This window comes from Glycine max, chromosome 19 (assembly GCF_000004515.6).
Source record: "Glycine max cultivar Williams 82 chromosome 19, Glycine_max_v4.0, whole genome shotgun sequence".
In the NCBI taxonomy this organism is placed as follows: domain Eukaryota; kingdom Viridiplantae; phylum Streptophyta; class Magnoliopsida; order Fabales; family Fabaceae; genus Glycine; species Glycine max.
In genome coordinates this window covers 22,217,773-22,242,412 of record NC_038255.2, presented here as the reverse complement: position 1 = coordinate 22,242,412, position 24,640 = coordinate 22,217,773, and the positions used below count along the sequence as shown (strand labels likewise).

General features: G+C 42.3%; 1 protein-coding gene and 1 pseudogene across 1 annotated transcript; one reads left to right on the top strand and one right to left on the bottom strand.

Annotated features, from left to right (window-relative positions):
• Positions 1 to 495: 495 nt before the first annotated feature.
• LOC113000411 (uncharacterized) lies at positions 496 to 1,498 on the top strand. Its single transcript, XM_026127048.1, has 2 exons — positions 496 to 791; positions 1,150 to 1,498. Exons 1-2 carry the CDS (start codon positions 496 to 498, stop codon positions 1,496 to 1,498), a joined length of 645 nt encoding a protein of 214 aa, XP_025982833.1.
• Positions 1,499 to 3,795: 2,297 nt separating this feature from the next.
• On the bottom strand, positions 3,796 to 7,374 carry LOC106797323 (peroxidase 72-like; annotated as a pseudogene).
• Positions 7,375 to 24,640: the final 17,266 nt, after the last annotated feature.

Below are 24,640 nucleotides of genomic sequence, written 5' to 3'. Positions count from 1 at the left end.
TATTCACAACTATTTCAGCCACTACTGGAACTGCCACCTTCGTGGGACACTGACCACACCATTAACATCTTACCTGAAGCAACACCAGTAAATGTGAAACCATATCTGTATCCCCATTACCAGAAAAAGGAGATAGAAGACCAGTTCAGTTCAATGTTGGACAAAGGATTCATACAACCCAGCGCTAGTCCCTTTTCATCACCTGTGTTATTGGTGAAGAAGAAGGACGGGTCATGGCGGTTTTGCGTCGATTATAGGGCTCTCAACGCCATAACCATTCACGATAGATTTCCTATACCAACAATTGACGAGTTGTTAGACGAACTCGGTGGGGCACGGTGGTTTTCTAAGCTGGACCTGATGCATGGTTACCACCAAATTTTTATGAAAGAAGACGATATCAGCAAAACCACATTCAGAACACATCAAGGGCATTATGAGTTTTGAGTAATGCCCTTTGGACTGTGTAATGCCCCATCTACCTTTCAAGCAACTATGAATCATCTCTTTCAGCCTTTTCTGCGTAGATTCATCATCGTCTTCTTCGACGATGTGTTGGTATATAGCAAAACAATGGCAGATCATTTGGGCCACCTCGAAACAACGTTCAAACTCTTGCTTTCAGGGAAGTTTTCCTTGAAACATACCAAATGCACGTTTGCCCAGTCCCAACTGGAGTACCTGGGACATGTCGTCTCCGGCAACGGAGTTGAACCAGCACCGGAAAAGTTACACGCGATTCAAGAATGGCCTCTACCTCAATCAGTGAAAGCATTGAGGAGCTTCCTCGGGTTGGTAGGCTTTTATAGACGATTTATTAAAGGTTATGCTAAGATTGCGGCGCCTCTATCCCAGTTGCTATGCAAGGGTCAATTTTAGTGGTCAGAGTTGGCCACGAAAGCTTTCATCACCTTGAAAGAGGCGGTTTCCACGACCCCCGTATTAGCACTTCCTAACTTTGATATACCTTTGGTGGTAGAGACAGATGCATCGGGCACCAGCGTTGGAGCAGTCTTCTAACAAAATAGACATCCTATAGCGTTCTTCAGTAAGGAATTTTCGCCAGAGTCTAAGGTACCTTATGACTTAGGCAGTGCAGACGCCGGAGCAACATCGATACCTCATCAGGCTATTGTGATTTGAATATAGTATTCAGTATCGGCCAGGACGTGAGAACAGAGTCGCAGACGCGTTGTCGCGAGTTGCTGCAGAAAGCACTCAGGCTTCCTTGTATCTACTGTCCATACCCCAATTCTCTTTTCTTGCTGATCTTAAGAAAGAGTTAGTCACTCATCCTGAGGCCTTAACATTGCTAGAGAAAATTCGAAAGGAAGCCACGCTAGCCTCCGAGTATAAGCTCGAAAATGGGTTGATCATCCACAAGCAGCGTCTTTGGCTTCCATCGGGATCCGCCATCATTGCATTGCTCATGGAAGAGTTTCACAATACTCCCACAGGAGGTCATTACGGGGTTCAGAAAACACTACAACGACTCTAGGAGAACTTCACATAGAGTTCCATGCGCAAAGATGTTTGCAACTTCATCGCAGCTTGTGTCACATGCCAGTTGACAAGGTATGATAATCGCAAACCGGAAGGGCTCTTATGCCCCCTTCCGGTGCCATATCAGCCATGGGAAGACCTAAGCATGGATTTCATTGTTGGGTTACCATCATATAGAGGCAATACGTGCATTCTCGTCGTGGTGGATCATTTTTCTAAAGGGCTCCATTTGGGAATGTTACCCACGAAGCACTCTGCAAGAAGGGTGGCGGAGATGTTCACATCCATGATCATTCGTCTTCACGGCTTGCCTCGTAGCATTATCTCGGACAGGGACCCTTTAATTGTAAGCAAGTTCTGGCATGACTTATTTTCCTTAAGTGGTACGAAGCTTCGTCTCAGCTCCTCCTACCATCCACAGACCAATGGGCAGACGGAGGTTGCCAACCGCATCATAAGCAGTACCTATGGGCATTTGTTCACCGCAAGCCTTCGTCGTGGGGGCAGTTTTTGTTATGGGTCGAATGGTCTTATAACACCTCGTGTCATTCCAGTACCGGGGTCACCCCTTTCAAGATCATCTATGGTCGAAAACCACCAGCCATTCCGGAGTATTTGGGGGGCATTGCAGTAGTGCCGGAGGTAGAAGAAATGCTTCGCCAACGAGAAGTCTTGCAGTTGCTTCGTCAGAAACTGCTTAAGGCATATCAAAAGATGAAACACACAGTAGATACTCGCCGTAGACCCCAAGAGTTCAATATCGGAGACTGGGTTTTGGTCAAATTGAGACCCCACCGCCAAGTCTCAGCTTCGGAAACCACATATTCGAAGCTCACTAAGCGCTACTATGGCCCCTTCGAGGTGCAGGAACGGTTGGGTAAAGTCATGTATCGGCTGAAGCTCACTGCCCACAGTCGTATTCATCCCGTCTTCCATGTATCATTACTCAAGGCCTTCGTGGGAGACCCCGAAGCAGCTCACGCGGATCCCCTAACGGTCATAAGGACTGAAGAGGCCACCAACACTCCTTTGACGATCATTGACTCCAAGCTGGTTCCCGCCGATAATGGGACGCGCCGTATGGTGCTGGTGCAGTGGCTAGGTTCTTCCCGACAAGATACGTCATGGGAGGATTGGCAAGTGCTTCGCGAACACTACAACCTTGAGGACAAGGTTTTATTTGTAGAACGGGGGGATGATACGGACGTTGAGGATGAAGCCATGCTCCAGAGACGTTCAGCTAGGACGAAGAACCTACCCAAGCATTGGGATATCTACCAATTAGGATAGAAGAGCCTGGGAAATGGGGTACAAGTTGTCGGTAGAACGTTTGCGGGAAAGGTAGTTACGTGTTGTTCATATTGTTAGGGCTTAGCAACAACAGCTAACCATTTACGGTTAAGCGTGGGTCCTCGCATATAAAAGTTGTAACTAACTTGAAGAGGATATGAATAAAATTCCAGAAGTTTCCTTTCTCTCTCGAGCTCCTTCTCTTACTCTCTTCTCTCTGAACTTGCGCTTCCTTCTTCCTCGCGAGCTTCGAGCTCTCTCGCGGTTCACGCGCAGTGTGGAGGTTCCCTAGCCCTCGAACGCTAGGTATCAGATGCATACTCCTTTGCACATTGCAAATATTGTCCCCGTATAAAACAAGCATAGGAATAAAATCAATTCCATAGTAGATAGAAGAAAACCAAGAGAAAGATATGAAGTAATTAAAATTTAACAGTTATTTTCTACCAAATGTAAAAGCAACCCACCGGGTTCTTGAAAGCTAAGAGAAAGCTAAGAGCCATTTCTCCACCATATTCAGAAAATCAAATCTGAATATGTTAACTACCAAAATCTTCTAGAATCCTTATTAGAAATTTAAATTTAAAATAAAAGTACATGCAGTTGTGAACACTATAGATATAGATATAAATATAGATAGATCCAACAATATAATTACCTTGTCAAGCAATCTCTTTGGATCTTGAAATGCTTTCTTTTTGGCCCATTGATGGAATAAATGGGAAACAATAGACCTATTCTCAACACTAAATATGCAAAAAACTAATATGTAATGATTAAACTGACACATATTTTAACACTTATTTCTTTTCTTATATTGCATTTATTATGAGACGGAATGAATATAAGAAAATAGACAAAATCTCATGAAACACGCTAAAAAAAGTGTTATCAAAAGCCCAAACTCCTTCAATGCATGTAGTGGCAATGCCTTGAGGGTAAACAAAAGAAACATAGATTATTTATTCTATAATGTGATCACATGATTTATTGTACAATATATTAATTATATATGTGAATGATCTCTCCACTAGAATTCGTCAAAGGAGAAATGTTTCCCATCTTGATCATGGACTTGGAGAATTGTTCAAAGAAAAGGCCGTTTCCTTCAGCATTCAACCTCACTAACTCAGTTCATTCTTGATTCATTGTGAAGAGAAGTTGACCAGAATTTAATAGACCCTTGTTTTCCTTCAGGTTCTTAAAGTAGCTATTGCCAATATTTAAGTGGTGTGGCGTAGTCTATGAAGAATGGATTCTGGTCACCCAAAGTCCTTGGACACGTAGGACGCAACAAAGCAGAATAGTTTTGGTCAAGAGTGGAGCCTGGCTCGCCATTTCCACTTTGGTTGTAGAGTCTTTACATGAAGTTGGTGCACCTAGCAATTCCTATAGTATGGGTCCCTATATGTAGCATTTGTACAAAAATTGTTTAGAAAATGACATTGAGATAACTTTGACTCAAGTTTATGCATGACAACATGTGGAATTTCTCTTTTATTTTTTTCTCATTCCTTTTCTTTTATAAGTATTTTTAGAAAAATTTATCTAAATAGAATTCGAAATAGACAAGTTTAAGGAGTATACCAAATAGATCGAGCAACTAGATCAGTAAGGTTAAACCCCTATTGCTCGAATTTTGTTTGGAGGGTTTGGAATGTGATATTTGGGACTGGAATGTTGTTGTTGGAGCCACTTATGCTTGCTTCTCAAGAGTCAATTCTTCCTAAGGGTACTTCCTAGCTTGTTCCACTAGTCTATACATAAAAGGGATATATAGTGAATTAGGCTTGATAAAAATGAAAAAGTTTTGATAGTGAAAGGTTAATTACAAACAGTTTAATTTGACAAAAAATTTTCTATTTTTTATTTTTTATTTCCACTTTTAATTACAAAAATATCATTTTGTTTTACTTTATTTTTTGTTTGTATGGAAAATAGGAAAAAAATTAAACTTATTTTACTATTTCATGCACAAACTTTTATAGTATTTTTGTAATTAAAAATAAAAATATAAAACATTTTTTCAAACCAATTAACTAAATCTCTCATAAGCAGATGCTTACAAGAACAACTGAATCCCTTGCAGCAATAGTCAAGATGTCAGCTCAAGACACTATAGAAGGGCATGCTCTCTCTAGTGCCAGTTTAATTGCATGAATGACTATAAATCCTCTAGCTGAATCACAGTTGGGATTTGATTCCTTCTCACTGACAATGCTTTCACTGCTATCTAACAACAACAAACCATCACAACCCTACTACATCAACCTTGAATTAAGCATTTGAATAAAGAACTACTGGATATAACATAATTAACTATTATATGTTTACTAATAAGACTAAGTACTATGCATTAACATTGATCACATGATAATGCAACTATGTTACCAATAAGACTAAGTACTAACATCGTATAATTATTTATGATATTACAATGTTAATAATGTGATGTTGTTGTGCAATAAACCACTAAGTTTGTTGGCAAGTCATAGGGAGAGACCATGACAAAACAATCACGAAAATGAAGCCTGAGAATTTGAGTTGCATATCCGGGTTGAATTACAACATACAAGGTAAGAATGGAATTCACAATTGGCTGAGCTTGAGGGCATGAATTGTCATAAAACTGAGGATTAAGGTTACAGAGGCACAAGGGAGCAAAGGCTATAGGGATCACATCTGCTTCAGATTGTTTCTCTTCTATCAACAAGTCAGTGGTACAATGGGCAGTTTCCTTTTGAAAAGCTTCTTGCTTTATCAGTAGTTCTTGAAAACTTATTTTACCTTACACAAGAATATACCATTCACTGAACTTGTACTTTTAAACTTATGCATAAATGTGATATTAGCATAACCTACACACATGCTAGGAAGAAGATGTGGCATTTGGTTAAGAAAACAAAGGTATAGTGTTTTTTGATATGGTCTACTAAGTATGATATTCATAAGCAAAATTCCAGCCAAACCCTCTTGCTCTCTGGAGTTATGAAACTTTGTCTGCTAGTCCAAAATTTTCAGATATAGATAGAATTTTGATAAAAATAACTGATTGAGGCCGTACCCAAATCAAATAAACATTAAAAATGCAGTATCTAAGAAGTGATCCTAGGTCGTCTCCCAACGAGCAATGGTCAACCTAACGTTCATAACAGATAGTAATAAAATATTAACGAATTGGGGGGTGGGGTTGTTTTTTTTTTTTTTTAAGTTAAACAGCAAGCAAATTTGAATTAGAAAATAATAGAATTAAAACATGTTGTTTCCCCTTGATTCACAAGCAAGTCTCTTATCCTAGGTTATGAGAATTTATCCTTAATCAGTTCAACCACTTAATCCAACACTAAATTAAATTACTAAGCGAAAATAAACATAAGATTGTCATTATGTGATTAAGCAACACATACACCAATTAATCATGAACGAAACTTATCATTAAGCATGAACGTAAATTAAGCACAGAGACAATTAATCAAGCACTAAGCATGCATGGATTAATAGCAACAAATACAAAGTAATTGGTGAAGAGGAAAAACTGATCAGAATTCAATAGTAATAACAAAATCTCAAAGAGAATTGTACTTGATCCTCAAGAGAAAACAACGCTGGAGACTTAGCCTTCCATTAATCAATAGAAACCGAAATTGTGGATTGAAGCAGAAACGAAATTGCAGAAAACGAATTTTATTCTACGTGAACAGTGTGCATGAACAGTAAAAACTGGAATTCTAAAACTCTAGAATTATTCTCCTCTCCAAAAAAAACTCCTAAAACTAAAACCTTGGTGCTATTATTTAGGTTCTCAGCCCCAAAGCTTACAAATCTGTTTTAAGTCCAAGCCCATAAATAAAATAAAATCTGGACAAGATAAGATAAGATTTGATGAAATAAAATCTAGATAAGATAAGATTGGATGAAATAATATCTAGATGAGATAAAATCTGGATAAGATAAGATTTGATAAAATAAAATTGTCTGCTCTGTTCAAGTCCAAGCCCAATTTCTTATAATTCTTCTGAAATTAAATTAAAAACACAAAATTAGTCCAGTAGGCCCAAATGATAAAACTGCATAATTAATTTGACAATTAAGGCTAATCAGTAATTAAAATGGTGACAAAAAGGGTTAAGAAATAGGAGAAAATAATGACACATCAATAACCAAAGTAAAAAAGTTCAAACATAAAACAATTGACTATTGTAAATATCTCTGCTTGCAATGCACAGGACACTGTGAAATCCCGATTAGTTAGGGAGTGTAAATTAAAGTAGACTGCATCTCTTCTCAATTATAAGTGAGGTTGTTGAGAGAACTTTTGTTTCTCTCAAGAAATTTTGAATTTCAAGTTAGCATCCAAAGCTAAATTTTTCCTCACCAGTTATGATCAGTCTCCCATCACAAAACTTAGGTAACTTATTTTGGCTAACTTATTCCTGGAGCTCCATAACCATTGGCCAGAGCATGTAGTGAATAATCCATTCTTCCTAGTGCAAGATGTTCATGCACTACCCTAGGTGCAGTTTTTTGTAGTGAATATTTTCCAACTACTTGGTCAAACAGTCTCTGCCCACTCGTGTCCATCAGGTCCTTAACACTGCTCCAGAGGCTTCCATATCTAAAAATTCATGTGATCTCCAATGACTCCTCTATCATTATCAATAATTAAGTTAACAGATATATTACCATATTTCAAGTTCAGAAAAACAACAAACCAAAAAAGTCATGATAAAGCAATACATCATAGAAGACCTTCCATTCTTTTGATTCAATCATTCAACATTATAGTTTTTCATAGAAAAAAGACATGAACAGTGTCATACCCTAATTTCGTCCGGGGACCTTTGCTTGATGACATGCGACCTTTCTTTGGTCCTTGTGAGGTGCTTGGTACCCATCATTAGGCAATTTGTGAAATTCCAAGACATGCCGGAAAACCAAAAAAATATTGATGCACAATCCGTAAGTTTCCGTGACACATCGGAAATCAAATGGAAGCATCGTTGCATAATTAAGTAAGGTTCCGTAACATTCCGTAAGTCAAAAAGGGGATGATTATGTAATCTGCAAGGTTCCGTAACATTACGGAAAGAAAACAAGTATCGTTACGAAATTCGTAAGTTCCGTAACTTTACGAAAAAAGAATCACCAAAAAAGGTAAGGGGGTGAACTTATCAAGATATGGGTGTAAATAGCAATTCAAATCTAGGCTCTTCCAGAACATTTTGGAAGTTGGGTTGCTTAAGGAGGAAGCAACTGGGCGGCAAGCTCCTCCACGTTTTTGAAAAATGGTTTTCGGGGCTTCCGTGGCTTCAAGGTTCCGTAACATTACGGAAAGAAAACAAGTATCGTTACGAAATTCGTAAGTTTCCGTAACTTTACGAAAAAAGAATCACCAAAAAAACAGCAGAGGGGGGTGTACTTAGTAAAAATGGGGGTGCAAATAGCACCCAGGCCCACTTGGGCCCTCCAGAATATTCCTCCAGAAGGCTGTTGCTTCCGGAGGGCGGCAACCACCTCCCCTATTTTGCTATAAATAGGGGAGGAAGTGAAGAAGAAAAGGGTTCAGCCCCTTTGGCACTTCTCTCTCTTTCGAATTTGCTTGGAAAAATCGTTTCCGTGAAGAAAATCTAAGCCGAGGCGCTTCCGAAACGTTTCCGTAACGTTTTCCGTGAAGAATTTCGCAAAGGTTTCAACCGTTCTTCGACGTTCTTCATTCGTTCTTCATCGTTCTTCGATCTTCAACGGGTAAGTACCTCGAACCAAGCTTTTCGATTCATTCTATGTACCCGTAGTGGTCCACATTGTGTTTCGTGCATTTTTATTCTCGTTTTGTTTACTTTTTATACCCCTGTTGACGTGCTTAAGCCATTTTACTTAAGTCATTTCTCGCTTAACTTAAAAATAAAATAAATTTCCACCGAACGTTTGAATTGTATTATCCGTTGACTTCGGTTAAAATAAATTCCGACCGTTCGGTCGTGCCGTAACCACGTTGGAAATCAAAAAGAGGTAAAATAATAATATAATAATCAAAAGACATCTTTAGTAAAATAAAGCGAAAAATCAATCGGGCGTTTTCTCTTTGGGATTTCTCATTCTTAATCGAATTGATTAATAACTAAAGTGAAACTAAAGGCTAAAATCAATTCGCCTAGTCAAGCTCGTCCATAAAAATAGGCTTTTGAAGTTTGTCATTTCATTTTCTCGCTAAGTAAAATGGATTGGCACTGCCAACTGGGTACCCACCAATCATACTTCCACTGTTGCCACAGGTTTGGGTAAATTTCTGTATGCTGTTGGAACCGAGTCCAAATTTAATTTTGGAAACTATATTTTTGATCAAACTATTAAGCATTCAGAATCTTTTGCTGTCAAATTACCCATTGCCTTCCCAACTGTATTGTGTGGCATTATGTTGAGTCAACATCCCAATATCTTAAACAACATTGACTCTGTGAAGAAGAGAGAATCTCCTCTATCCCTGCATTACAAACTGTTTGAGGGGACACATGTCCCAGACATTGTCTCGACATCAGGGAAAGCTGCTGCTTCAGGTGTTGTGTCCAAGGATGATTTGATTGCTGAACTCAAGGACACATGCAAGGTGCTGGAGGCAACCATCAAAGCCAACACAGAGAAGAAAATGGAGCTGGAACGCCTGATCAAAAGACTCTCAGACAATGGCATTGATGATGGAGAAGCAGCTGAGGAAGAAGAAGATGCAGCAGAGGATACAGAATCAGATGATGATGATTCTGATGCCACCCCATGACCATCAGACCTTTATTTTTTTACTGTTACTAGCTATTGGGGCATGTCCCTTTGAACAATGGATTGCTATTGGTCTGTAATATTTGCACCTTAATTTCATGCATTCTACTTTTGCCAAATTCTGTCTAAAAAGGGGGAGTAGTAGGATAGGATATTATGCATGTAGATTATGCATGTAGGATAGTATGCATGATTTATGATTTTGAGGGGGAGTAGTATTTATACTGCTGCTGCTGATGATGATTGATGTAAGCTACTGAAACTAGTAGCTGATAGAAGATGCTGCAGTAAGAGCATGGAGACAGGGGGAGCAGAAAGCTGATGTCACGTGAGATGTCTTGACATCCTGGAAAAGACTTGTAGATTTGCAACTTGCAGAATTTTGCTGTCACCACTACAGATACTGCTGTGCTTGATTACTCTGATAATGAAAGTTTCTGATCCCACTGGCATGACTGCTCGTACCTGCTCAGGAAGTGTCTAAGTATGTTTTAGACAAAATTTGCCAAAGGGGGAGATTGTTAGTGCTTAGCTTTACTGAGTTTTAAAAGATTGGCTAAATTTTTGTTAAAACATAAGCACTTAGACAATGAAGGAAAGCTGGAGTTGCTGCACATGATGTCTAACATTATGTCAAGGAATCAGATCGGGCTGCACAATGCACAAGGCAAGATAAAATGTCAAATGAAGAATTGAAGTTGCAGGATCCACGATGTCGGATACAATGTCCAGGACATCCTGCCCGAAAATACTGGACACATAAATCTGTTATATCTTTAACAGATTAATGTGCAGTCAGCAACAGATTAGGCGATCTATCTTTAGGAACGAATTAAAAGATGATTAAAGTTCGAATTACAAACTTGAATAGTTCGTTCAGGGATTAAAGATTAAAGATAAAAACTAAAAGATCAAACTTTATCTTTTAGATCTTTAAGTGCAGATTTTTCAGGAGAATGATAGATCTCATCCAGCGCAAGTTGTTGCAGCCCAGATACGCACACTGCTATATAAACATGAAGGCTGCACGAGTTTTCCACCAAGTCCGAGATTGAAGAGTTATTTTGTGAGTTTTGGGACTTGAGTGTTTTGTGAGCCACCTTGATGTTACCCTAACATCAAGTGTTGGACCTGAGTGTGTAGAGTTGATCTCTATTGTTCAGAGAGCAATCTCTGGTGTGTCTTTGATTTGTTTGTAAACACGGGTGAGTGATTGAGAGGGAGTGAGAGGGGTTCTCATATCTAAGAGTGGCTCTTAGGTAGAAGTTGCATGGGTAGTGATTAGGTGAGAAGGTTGTATACAGTGGCTGTTAGATCTTCGAACTAATACTATTCTAGTGGATTTCCTCCCTGGCTTGGTAGCCCCCAGATGTAGGTGACGTTGCACCGAACTGGGTTAACAATTCTCTTGTGTTATTTACTTGTTTAATCTGTTCATACTGTCATATATAATCTGCATGTTCTGAAGCGGGATGTCGTGACATCCTGTACGACATCTGTCCTCGGTATCAGAATTTCAATTGGTATCAGAGCGGGCACTCTAAATCACTGAGTGAGATCTAGGGAGATAAATTCTGATGAACATGGAGAAAGAAGGAGGACCAGTGAACAGACCACCAATTCTGGATGGAACCAACTATGAATACTGGAAAGCAAGGATGGTGGCCTTCCTCAAATCACTGGATAGCAGAACCTGGAAAGCTGTCATCAAAGGCTGGGAACATCCCAAGATGCTGGACACAGAAGGAAAGCCCACTGATGAATTGAAGCCAGAAGAAGACTGGACAAAAGAAGAAGACGAATTGGCACTTGGAAACTCCAAAGCCCTGAATGCCCTATTCAATGGAGTTGACAAGAATATCTTCAGATTGATCAACACATGCACAGTTGCCAAGGATGCATGGGAGATTCTGAAAATCACTCATGAAGGAACCTCCAAAGTGAAGATGTCCAGATTGCAACTATTGGCTACAAAATTCGAAAATCTGAAGATGAAGGAGGAAGAATGCATTCATGACTTCCACATGAACATTCTTGAAATTGCCAATGCTTGCACTGCCTTGGGAGAAAGGATGACAGATGAAAAGCTGGTGAGAAAGATCCTCAGATCTTTGCCTAAGAGATTTGACATGAAAGTCACTGCAATAGAGGAGGCCCAAGACATTTGCAACATGAGAGTAGATGAACTCATTGGTTCCCTTCAAACCTTTGAGCTGGGACTCTCGGATAGGACTGAAAAGAAGAGCAAGAGCCTGGCGTTCGTGTCCAATGATGAAGGAGAAGAAGATGAGTATGACCTGGATACTGATGAAGGTCTGACTAACGCAGTTGTGCTCCTTGGAAAACAGTTCAACAAAGTGCTGAAAAGAATGGACAGGAGGCAGAAACCACATGTCCGGAACATCCCTTTCGACATCAGGAAAGGTAGTGAACACCAGAAGATGTCAGATGAAAAGCCCAGCAAAGGAATTCAATGCCATGGGTGTGAAGGCTACGGACACATCAAAGCTGAATGTCCCACCCATCTCAAGAAGCAGAGGAAAGGACTTTCTGTATGTTGGTCTGATGATACAGAGAGTGAACAATAAAGTGATTCTGACAGAGATGTGAATGCACTCACTGGGATATTTGAATCTGATGAAGATTCAAGTGATATTGATGTTGAAATCACTTTTGATGAGCTTGCTATATCCTATAGAGAACTATGCATCAAAAGTGAGAAGATTCTTCAGCAAGAAGCACAACTGAAGAAGATCATTGCAAATCTGGAGGCTGAGAAGGAGGCACATGAAGAGGAAATCTCTGAGCTTAAAGGAGAAATTGGTTTTCTGAACTCTAAACTGGAAAACATGACAAAATCAATAAAGATGCTGAATAAAGGCTCAGATATGCTTGATGAGGTGCTACAGCTTGGAAAGAATGTTGGAAACCAGAGAGGACTTGGATTTAATCATAAATCTGCTGGCAGATCAACCATGACAGAATTTGTTCCTGCCAAAAACAGCACTGGAGCCTCGGTGTCACAACATCGGTCTCGACATCATGGAACGCAGCAGAAAAAGAGCAACAGAAAGAAGTGGAGGTGTCACTACTGTGGCAAGTATGGTCACATAAAGCCTTTTTGTTATCATCTACATGGCCATCCACGTCATGGAACTCAAAATAGCAGCAGCGGAAGAAAGATGGTGTGGGTTCCAAAACACAAGATTGTTAGTCTTGTTGTTCATACTTCACTTAGAGCATCAGCTAAGGAAGATTGGTACCTAGATAGCGGCTGTTCCAGACACATGACAGGAGTTAAAGAATTCCTGGTGAACATTGAACCTTGCTCCACTAGCTATGTGACATTTGGAGATGGCTCTAAAGGAAAGATCACTGGAATGGGAAAGCTAGTCCATGATGGACTTCCTAGTCTGAACAAAGTACTGCTGGTGAAGGGACTGACTGCAAACTTGATCAGCATCAGTCAGTTGTGTGATGAAGGATTCAACGTAAACTTCACAAAGTCAGAATGCTTGGTGACAAATGAGAAGAATGAAGTTCTAATGAAGGGCAGCAGATCAAAGGACAACTGCTACCTATGGACACCTCAAGAAACCAGTTACTCCTCCACATGTCCATCCTCCAAAGAAGATGAAGTCAAAATATGGCATCAAAGATTTGGACATCTGCACTTAAGAGGCATGAAGAATATCATTGACAAAGGTGCTGTTAGAGGCATTCCCAATCTGAAAATAGAAGAAGGCAGAATCTGTGGTGAATGTCAGATTGGAAAGCAAGTCAAGATGTCCCACCAGAAGCTTCAACATCAGACCACTTCCAGGGTGCTGGAACTACTTCACATGGACTTGATGGGGCCTATGCAAGTTGAAAGCCTTGGAGGAAAGAGGTATGCCTATGTTGTTGTGGATGATTTCTCCAGATTTACCTGGGTCAACTTTATCAGAGAGAAATCAGACACCTTTGAAGTATTCAAAGAGTTGAGTCCAAGACTTCAAAGAGAAAAAGACTGTGTCATCAAGAGAATTAGGAGTGACCATGGCAGAGAGTTTGAAAACAGCAAGTTTACTGAATTCTGCACATCTGAAGGCATCACTCATGAGTTCTCTGCAGCCATCACACCACAACAAAATGGCATAGTTGAAAGGAAAAACAGGACTTTGCAAGAAGCTGCTAGGGTCATGCTTCATGCCAAAGAACTTCCCTATAATTTCTGGGCTGAAGCCATGAACACAGCATGCTATATCCACAACAGAGTCACACTTAGAAGAGGGACTCCAACCACACTGTATGAAATCTGGAAAGGGAGGAAGCCAACTGTCAAGCACTTCCACATCTTTGGAAGTCCATGTTACATTTTGGCAGATAGAGAGCAAAGGAGAAAGATGGATCCCAAGAGTGATGCAGGAATATTCTTGGGATACTCTACAAACAGCAGAGCATATAGAGTATTCAATTCCAGAACCAGAACTGTGATGGAATCCATCAATGTGGTTGTTGATGATCTAACTCCAGCAAGAAAGAAGGATGTCGAAGACGATGTCAGAACATCGGGAGACAATGTAGCAGATACAGCTAAAAGTGCAGAAAATGCAGAAAATGCAGAAAACTCTGACTCTGCTACAGATGAACCAAACATCAATCAACCTGACAAGAGTCCTTCCATTAGAATCCAGAAGATGCACCCCAAGGAGCTGATTATAGGAGATCCAAACAGAGGAGTCACTACAAGATCAAGGGAGTCTGAGATTGTCTCCAATTCATGTTTTGTCTCCAAAACTGAGCCAAAGAATGTGAAAGAGGCACTGACTGATGAGTTCTGGATCAATGCTATGCAAGAAGAATTGGAGCAATTCAAAAGGAATGAAGTCTGGGAGCTAGTTCCTAGACCCAAGGGAACTAATGTGATTGGCACCAAGTGGATCTTCAAGAACAAAACCAATGAAGAAGGTGTTATAACCAGAAACAAGGCCAGACTTGTTGCTCAAGGCTACACTCAGATTGAAGGTGTAGACTTTGATGAAACTTTCGCCCCTGTTGCTAGACTTGAGTCCATCAGACTATTACTTGGTGTAGCTTGCATCCTCAAATTCAAGCTGTATCAGATGGATGTGAAGAGCGCGTTTCTGAATGGATACCTGAATGAAGAAGTCTATGTGGAGCAGCCAAAGGGATTTGCAGATCCAACTCATCCAGATCATGTATACAAGCTCAAGAAGGCTCTCTATGGATTGAAGCAAGCTCCAAGAGCTTGGTATGAAAGGCTAACAAAGTTCCTTACTCAGCAAGGGTATAGGAAGGGAGGAATTGACAAGACTCTCTTTGTTAAACAAGATGCTGAAAACTTGATGATAGCACAGATATATGTTGATGACATTGTGTTTGGAGGGATGTCGAATGAGATGCTTCGACATTTTGTCCAACAGATGCAATCTGAATTTGAGATGAGTCTTGTTGGAGAGCTGACTTATTTTCTGGGACTCCAAGTAAAGCAGATGGAAGACTCCATATTCCTCTCACAAAGCAAGTATGCAAAGAACATTGTCAAGAAGTTTGGAATGGAAAATGCCAGCCATAAAAGAACACCTGCACCTACTCACTTGAAGCTGTCAAAGGATGAAGCTGGCACCAGTGTTGATCAAAGTCTGTACAGAAGCATGATTGGGAGCTTACTATATTTAACAGCAAGCAGACCTGACATCACCTTTGCAGTAGGTGTTTGTGCAAGATATCAAGCCAATCCCAAGATAAGTCACTTGAATCAAGTAAAGAGAATTCTGAAATATGTAAATGGCACCAGTGACTATGGGATTATGTACTGTCATTGTTCAGATTCAATGCTGGTTGGATATTGTGATGCTGATTGGGCTGGAAGTGCAGATGACAGAAAAAGCACTTCTGGTGGATGTTTCTATTTGGGAAACAATCTTATTTCATGGTTCAGCAAGAAGCAGAACTGTGTGTCCCTATCTACTGCAGAAGCAGAGTATATTGCAGCAGGAAGCAGCTGTTCACAACTAGTTTGGATGAAGCAGATGCTGAAGGAGTACAATGTCGAACAAGATGTCATGACATTGTACTGTGACAACATGAGTGCTATTAATATTTCTAAAAATCCTGTTCAACACGGCAGAACCAAGCACATTGACATTAGACATCACTATATTAGAGATCTTGTTGATGATAAAGTTATCACACTGGAGCATGTTGCCACTGAGGAACAAGTAGCAGATATTTTCACAAAGGCATTGGATGCAAATCAGTTTGAAAGACTAAGGGGCAAGCTGGGCATTTGTCTGCTAGAGGAGTTATAGCAGCTACTTCTATCTGAACGTGCTCAAACGTCTCACTCAACATTAATAGCACGTTCACTACTGAGCCAAAACAAATTCAAACTCCGTCCCCCTACCTTCCTCATTCAAGCTTACATTTTCGTGGCAATCTCGTTTTCATTCCCCAACACTTCTCAGATATTCACGAAACCACTCCAAAAGCTCTGCTTCTCCATGGCTACCTCACCAAAAGAAACCTCATCCCCTGTTTCACCCTCTGTACCATCATCTCCATCATCCTCCAAAACTCCATCAAACCAGGAACAACCCGAATTCAATATCCAACCCATACAAATGATTCCTGGTCCAGGCCTTGTTCCTGAGAAACTGATCCCTAAAAGACAACAGGGAGTGAAGATTTCTGAAAACCCTAGCTTTGCAACAAGCCCTAGGGAAGTAGACACTGAGATGGATAAGAAGATCCGCAGTCTTGTGAATAGCATTTTGAAAAATGCTTCTGTCCCTGATGCTGATAAAGATGTCCCAACATCTTCCACCCCAAATGCTGAAGTCCTCTCTTCATCCAGTAAAAAGAAATCAACAGAGGAAGAGGATCAAGCCACAGAGGAGACCCCTGCACCAAGGGCACCAGAACCTGCTCCAGGTGACCTCATTGACCTAGAAGAAGTAGAATCTGATGAGGAACCCATTACCAAAAATTTGGCACCTGGCATTGCAGAAAGATTACAAAGCAGAAAGGGAAAAACCCCCATTACTAGGTCTGGACGTATCAAAACTATTGCACAGAAGAAGAGCACACCAATCACTCCTACCACATCCAGATGGAGCAAAGTTGCAATCCCTTCCAAGAAGAGGAAAGAAATTTCCTCATCTGATTCTGATGATGATGTCGAACTAGATGTTCCCGACATCAAGAGAGCCAAGAAATCAGGGAAAAAGGTGCCTGGAAATGTCCCTGATGCCCCATTGGACAACATTTCATTCCACTCCATTGGCAATGTTGAAAGGTGGAAATTTGTATATCAACACAGACTTGCTGTAGAAAGAGAACTGGGAAGAGATGCCTTGGATTGCAAGGAGATCATGGACCTCATCAAGGCTGCTGGACTGCTGAAAACAGTCACCAAGTTGGGAGATTGTTATGAAAGCCTAGTCAGGGAATTCATTGTCAACATTCCCTCTGACATAACAAACAGAAAGAGTGATGAGTATCAGAAAGTGTTTGTCAGAGGAAAATGTATTAGATTCTCCCCTGCTGTAATCAACAAATACCTGGGCAGACCAACTGAAGGAGTGGTGGATATTGCTGTTTCTGAGCATCAAATTGCCAAGGAAATCACTGCCAAGCAAGTCCAGCATTGGCCAAAGAAAGGGAAGCTTTCTGCAGGGAAGCTAAGTGTGAAGTATGCAATCCTGCATAGGATTGGCACTGCCAACTGGGTACCCACCAATCATACTTCCACTGTTGCCACAGGTTTGGGTAAATTTCTGTATGCTGTTGGAACCGAGTCCAAATTTAATTTTGGAAACTATATTTTTGATCAAACTATTAAGCATTCAGAATCTTTTGCTGTCAAATTACCCATTGCCTTCCCAACTGTATTGTGTGGCATTATGTTGAGTCAACATCCCAATATCTTAAACAACATTGACTCTGTGAAGAAGAGAGAATCTCCTCTATCCCTGCATTACAAACTGTTTGAGGGGACACATGTCCCAGACATTGTCTCGACATCAGGGAAAGCTGCTGCTTCAGGTGCTGTGTCCAAGGATGATTTGATTGCTGAACTCAAGGACACATGCAAGGTGCTGGAGGCAACCATCAAAGCCAACACAGAGAAGAAAATGGAGCTGGAACGCCTGATCAAAAGACTCTCAGACAATGGCGTTGATGATGGAGAAGCAGCTGAGGAAGAAGAAGATGCAGCAGAGGATACAGAATCAGATGATGATGATTCTGATGCCACCCCATGACCATCAGACCTTTATTTTTTTACTGTTACTAGCTGTTGGGACATGTCCCTTTGAACAATGGATTGCTATTGGTCTGTAATATTTGCACCTTAATTTCATGCATTCTACTTTTGCCAAATTCTGTCTAAAAAGGGGGAGTAGTAGGATAGGATATTATGCATGTAGATTATGCATGTAGGATAGTATGCATGATTTATGATTTTGAGGGGGAGTAGTATTTATACTGCTGCTGCTGATGATGATTGATGTAAGCTACTGAAACTAGTAGCTGATAGAAGATGCTGCAGTAAGAGCATGGAGACAGGGGGAGCAGAAAGCTGATGTCACGTGAGATGTCTTGACATCCTGGAAAAGACTTGTAGATTTGCAACTTGCAGAATTTTGCTGTCACCACTACAGATACTGCTGTGCTTGATTACTCTGATAATGAAAGTTTCTGATCCCACTGGCATGACTGCTCGTACCTGCTCAGGAAGTGTCTAAGTATGTTTTAGACAAAATTTGCCAAAGGGGGAGATTGTTAGTGCTTAGCTTTACTGAGTTTTAAAAGATTGGCTAAAATTTTGTTAAAACATAAGCACTTAGACAATGAAGGAAAGCTGGAGTTGCTGCACATGATGTCTAACATTATGTCAAGGAATCAGATCGGGCTGCACAATGCACAAGGCAAGATAAAATGTCAAATGAAGAATTGAAGTTGCAGGATCCACGATGTCGGATACAATGTCCAGGACATCCTGCCCGAAAATACTGGACACATAAATCTGTTATATCTTTAACAGATTAATGTGCAGTCAGCAACAGATTAGGCGATCTATCTTTAGGAACGAATTAAAAGATGATTAAAGTTCGAATTACAAACTTGAATAGTTCGTTCAGGGATTAAAGATTAAAGATAAAAACTAAAAGATCAAACTTTATCTTTTAGATCTTTAAGTGCAGATTTTTCAGGAGAATGATAGATCTCATCCAGCGCAAGTTGTTGCAGCCCAGATACGCACACTGCTATATAAACATGAAGGCTGCACGAGTTTTCCACCAAGTCCGAGATTGAAGAGTTATTTTGTGAGTTTTGGGACTTGAGTGTTTTGTGAGCCACCTTGATGTTACCCTAACATCAAGTGTTGGACCTGAGTGTGTAGAGTTGATCTCTATTGTTCAGAGAGCAATCTCTGGTGTGTCTTTGATTTGTTTGTAAACACGGGTGAGTGATTGAGAAGGAGTGAGAGGGGTTCTCATATCTAAGAGTGGCTCTTAGGTAGAAGTTGCATGGGTAGTGATTAGGTGAGAAGGTTGTATACAGTGGCTGTTAGATCTTCGAACTAATACTATTCTAGTGGATTTCCTCCCTGGCTTGGTAGCCCCCAGATGTAGGTGACGTTGCACCGAACTGGGTTAACAATTCTCTTGTGTTATTTACTTGTTTAATCTGTTCATACTGTCATATATAATCTGCATGTTCTGAAGCGGGATGTCGTGACATCCTGTACGACATCTGTCCTCGGTATCAGAATTTCAATATTTATTCATTTGATGCACACAAACACCAACACTATTTGCACACACTGTGAGTGAAAAAGGGCCCTATACCCGGGTTCATGGGAGCATAAGGAGTGGAGGTGAATCTGTGATCATGCTAGGTCTCCGACTTGCTTGATTACAGTGAACCCTCATCTAGAGCTTTTCTCTTTGAAAACCTATTGTTGCTAGTAGTCCCTACTGCTACAATATGTTCTTCAAAGGGGATGATACCTCTAGAAACCATCAAGAGAGATATAACTACCTTGGGGATTATTGCTAAAAGCCTAGTTAGTTCTCTCCCTTATAGGTCCCTTAAATAGGGGCACGAAGCAAACACGCTGCGTGCCATTTTTCACACTGCCATGCATGAGTATCATATACCCTTTTGCTTATGTTCGGTAAATATTGTCATACTGTGCACATTCCCGCATTGTGTCTTTTGCATAGGCATTGCATATGGGTTCTGTCTTGATCCCTACTGTAAACAAACCAACGGAGGGTCCGTGTCGCCTTCTTAAAAACGTGCGTTGGGGCATTTCGTTACCCCTAGACGTCGTATCTAAGAAGGGGACAAATTCCCCGGACCCCCGCATTCCTAGATTGCATCTGTGTCATATGCATTCCATCATGCATTCATCCATCCCACCCATGAGATACCGGAGTTTTGATTTGCACCAGCTTTTATCTCACTTTAGTAAGCATGGGAACAAATCAAACCGGCAAGAGGTTCTACCAAGTCAAGGTCAAAAGCCTAGATACCACCAGCATCAAGGAATTAGGGCGGTTGATGGAACCCCTCCAAATGCAAACCTTCCGCAAGACTTACGGAAAGATCTTAGAGTTGACCATAGCAGAGGTGTCCATAGAAGCCATTGTATCACTTACCCAATACTACGACCAGCCTTTGAGGTGCTTCACATTCGGAGACTTCCAATTAGTACCAACCATTGAAGAATTTGAGGAAATTCTAGGATGTCCTCTCGGGGGAAGAAAACCATATCTTTCCTCCGGGTGTCTCCCCTCTTTGAGCAGAATTGCAACTGTGGTCAAGGATTCAGCAAGAGGTTTGGACCGCATAAAACAGACTCGGAACGACATAGCGGGCCTACCACAGAAGTACCTAGAAGACAAGGCGAGGGGTATGGCCAATCAAGGAGACTGGATCCCGTTTATGGATGTGTTAGCTTTGCTAATTTTCGGGGTCGTCCTCTTTCCAAACGTGGATGGTTTGGTAGACCTAGCAGCAATCGACGCTTTCCTTGCCTACCACCATAGCAAGGAAAGTCCGGTGGTAGCTGTCTTGGCAGATCTATTTGACACATTTGACCGAAGGTGCGAAAAGAGTAGCGCACGGATCATCTGTTGCTTACCCGCCCTCTGTGTTTGGTTGGTTTCGCACTTGTTCCAACAAGACACAAGACATCCATGTCCGCTCCTGAGCCATCGCTCGTGTACTAAAAAGAGGAGAATAGATTGGGACCAGCTCTTGGCCGGGATAGGAGGTAGAACAATCAGTTGGTTCCCCCGATGGAAGGAAGGAAAAGAAGGAGTCCTTTTCTCATGTGGAAGATACCCAAACATTCCGCTGGTAGGAACGAGGGGTTGTATTAACTACAATCCCGCGCTCGCTATAAGACAACTAGGGTACCCCATGAGGGGAGCACCGACGGAAGAAAGCATGTCTCCTTTCCTTGTGAGGGATTTCGGCGCACAAAATTCCAAGACTATACAAAGAATCCATAAGGCATGGGAAACCCCGTTAAGGAAAGATCAAGAGCTTAGAGGCATTCGTAATGGCATCATTGGTGGGTACCACGAATGGCTGAAAGTTCATATACGAGGTTTAGATTGGCTCGCCAAGTTAAAAGTCGTCAGCGAAGAGAGTTTTGAAGCACCGGAAGAGGACGAAGAAGTCCAAGCTCTCAAAAGCGAGTTAGGAAAGGCAAAACTTGCCAAGGAGAAGTTCAAGTTGGCCGCTACACACGTTCGGAAGGAGTGTGCCGGGTTACGGGAAGAGAATGCAATTACCGCAAGAGCCCTCGAACAAGAGACCAAGAGGGCTCGCAGGGAAGAGTATGGCCAGAACAAATTTCGCGGAGCTCTATGGGGTAGCAATAGTGAACTCAAGTTGCGAAAGGAAGAAAGGGACCAGTCGCGAGCACATAGCATGGTTTTGAAAGAGGAGTTAGTTGCCTGTTCAAGGTCCAAAAGAAGCTTGTCTCAGCGTTTATGCGAGACGGAGACCAACATGCTAGCTATCATCGCCAAGTACCAAGAAGAGTTAGGTCTAGCCGCGGCCCACGAGCATAGGATTGCGGACGAATATGCCCAAGTATACGCGGAAAAAGAGGCTAGAGGAAGGGTGATCGACTCTTTACACCAAGAGGCAACCATGTGGATGGATCGGTTTGCTCTTACCTTGAACGGGAGTCAAGAACTTCCCCGATTGTTAGCCAAGGCCAAGGCGATGGCAGACACCTACTCCGCCCCCCGAAGAGATTCATGGGCTTCTCGGCTATTGTCAGCATATGATAGACTTAATGGCCCACATAATTAGAAATCGTTAGGAAACTTGTATGGTCTCTAAGACCTTGACTAGATACGACTTCCTTTTTGAAATAAAATGAGTTGGTCCCATGTTTCTACTCCAAAAAGCTTGTGCAAATCAAATCACTCCTACATTTCATCTCTAGCATGCATCTTCTTTCTTTACCCACTCCTCACGTTTGGTTTTTTCGGGGAAAAACACCATAACTAAACGCGCCGCAAGGGATCCCTATCGCACCAGATCCAAATCTAGAACGATGGGTGATCAAGAGGAGACGCAGGAACAGATGAAAGCCGACATGTCGGCTCTGAAAGAACAAATGGCCTCCATGATGGAGGCCATGTTAAGTATGAAGCAGCTCATAGAGAAAAACGCGGCCACCGCCGCCGCTGCCAGTTCGGCTGCCGAAGCAGACCCGACTCTCTTGGCAACTACGCACCATCCTCCCTCAAACATAGTAGGACGGGGAAGGGACACACTGGGGCACGATGGCAGCCCTCACCTGGGATACAACCGAGCAGCTTACCCTTATGGATTGCCGCCCAACTATTCACCACCCGTCTTGCAAGAAGATGCGGGCCACATTGCTTCTCCCGTCCATGAAAGAGAGCCTCCTCAGCAGCCCGACGAAGTCCACAAAGACCCTCAAGATTATGCTCGGAGGGATGTCGAGTTCTATCCCCCGATCCCCGAAGGGCCGGCACCAGGCACGTTGCCTCAACCCAACATCGCAGTACCACCAATAGTTCTGTCCACGGAAGGGCCGCCCCCAGCAACTGAAGAAAGGAGGAAGCTCGATCTCCTTGAGGAAAGATTGAGGGCCGTAGAAGGATTTGGGGACTATCCGTTTGCAGACATGACGGATCTTTGTTTAGTACCCAATGTTGTTATTCCCCCGAAGTTCAAAGTGCCGGACTTCGACAAGTATAAAGGGATGACTTGTCCCAAAAACCATCTCAAAATGTACTGCCGTAAGATGGGCGCCCACTCTAAAGATGAAAAGCTGTTGATACACTTCTTTCAGGATAGCTTGGCCGGAGCTGCGGTAGTGTGGTACACTAATTTGGAAGCTTCCCGTATCCGTACTTGGAAGGATCTGATTACCGCCTTCCTAAAGCAGTATCAGTACAATTCTGATATGGCTCCTGACCGTACTCAACTGCAGAATATGTTCAAGAAAGAGGGTGAAACCTTTAAAGAATATGCGCAGTGATGGAGGGATTTGGCGGCACAAGTAGCTCCTCCCATGGTTGAGAGAGAGATGATCACCATGATGGTAGACACTCTGCCAGTGTTCTACTATGAGAAGCTAGTGGGTTACATGCCGTCCAGCTTTGCGGATCTGGTGTTTGCCGAGAAAAGAATCGAGGTTGGATTGAAAAGAGGAAAGTTTGATTACGTTTCCTCCACAAACGCGAATGCCAAAAGAATCGGGGCAACAGGGGCAAAAAGGAAGGAAGGAGATGCCCATGCTGTCTCTTCAACACCCGCGTGGGTCAAACCCCAGCAAACACCTCATGGTACCCATCAGTACGCGCAACATCACCCAAGCTTCTCGGCTCATGCTGGGAACGCCTCTAGTTCAACACCCGTGCAGCCTAAGGCACCCACCCAGAGGGAAGCTCCCCAAGTTCCAACTCCGAACGCGACTCGACCGGCCGGTAATTCCAACACGACAAGGAACTTCCCTCCGAGGCCATTGCCGGAATTCACCCCGCTCCCAATGACGTACGAAGATCTTCTACCATCCCTCATCGCCAATCATTTGGCCGTGGTAACTCCCGGAAGGGTCCTCGAACCCCCTTTCCCGAAGTGGTATGACCCTAACGCAACTTGCAAGTACCATGGGGGTGTCCCGGGGCATTCCGTCGAAAAATGCTTGGCCCTTAAATACAAGGTCCAACATTTAATGGATGCCGGATGGCTGACTTTCCAAGAGGATCGGCCCAATGTGAGAACCAACCCGCTCGCCAATCATGGAGGGGGAGCGGTTAATGCAGTTGAGTCCGATAGGCCGCACAGGTCTAAACCTTTAAGGGATGTAGCAACCCCTAGGAGGTTTATCTTTGAGGCCCTACAAAAAGGAGGTGTGATTCCCCATAGTGGGTGTAAGGAGGATTCCTGTCTGCTACACTCCGGCGAGATGCATGACATGGAGACGTGTTTGGAAGTAGAGGAATTATTACAGCGGATGATAGATCAAGGGCGACTGGAAGTCGGCATTGAAGGAAAAGAAGAGCAGCATATATGCATGCAATCCACGGAGGGGAGCGGTGTTGTGAAGCCCAAACCCTTGGTGATATACTTCACTAAGAGTGCAGCTTTGCAAAAGCCCGGACACCCCTTGATAGCCAAACCTGTTCCTTTCCCGTACCAAAACAGCCACGCGGTCCCGTGGAGATATACACCTCCGGGAGAGAAGGAAGAAGAAGTCACTGACGTCAGCTCGTTGTCAGCTAAAGTAACAAATATCACGGGACTGAGTGGTGTGACCCGTAGTGGTCGTGTGTTCGCACCTCCGGACCTACCAGTCCAACCCGCCGATGTCAAAGGAAAAGGAAAAGTGGTGGAGGAACAAGATGGCGAAGCACCCCACGCTTCGAATAAAGATATTCCAGCAAAGGGGCCCCCGGAGAAAAAGGATGGTAGAAAGGAGGTGTCGCTAGAGGAAGCCAGCGAGTTCCTTCGGATAATTCAGCAGAGCGAATTCAAGGTCATCGAACAGCTCAACAAAACCCCG

Excerpts from the sequence above, each read along its gene's own strand:
- LOC113000411 (XM_026127048.1), top strand. The coding sequence starts at position 496 with ATGAATCATCTCTTTCAGCCTTTTCTGCGTAGATTCATCATCGTCTTC. Across the intron at positions 792-1,149 it reads GCATTGAGGAGCTTCCTCGG|TATTCAGTATCGGCCAGGAC; the intron begins GTTGGTAGGCTT and ends ATTTGAATATAG.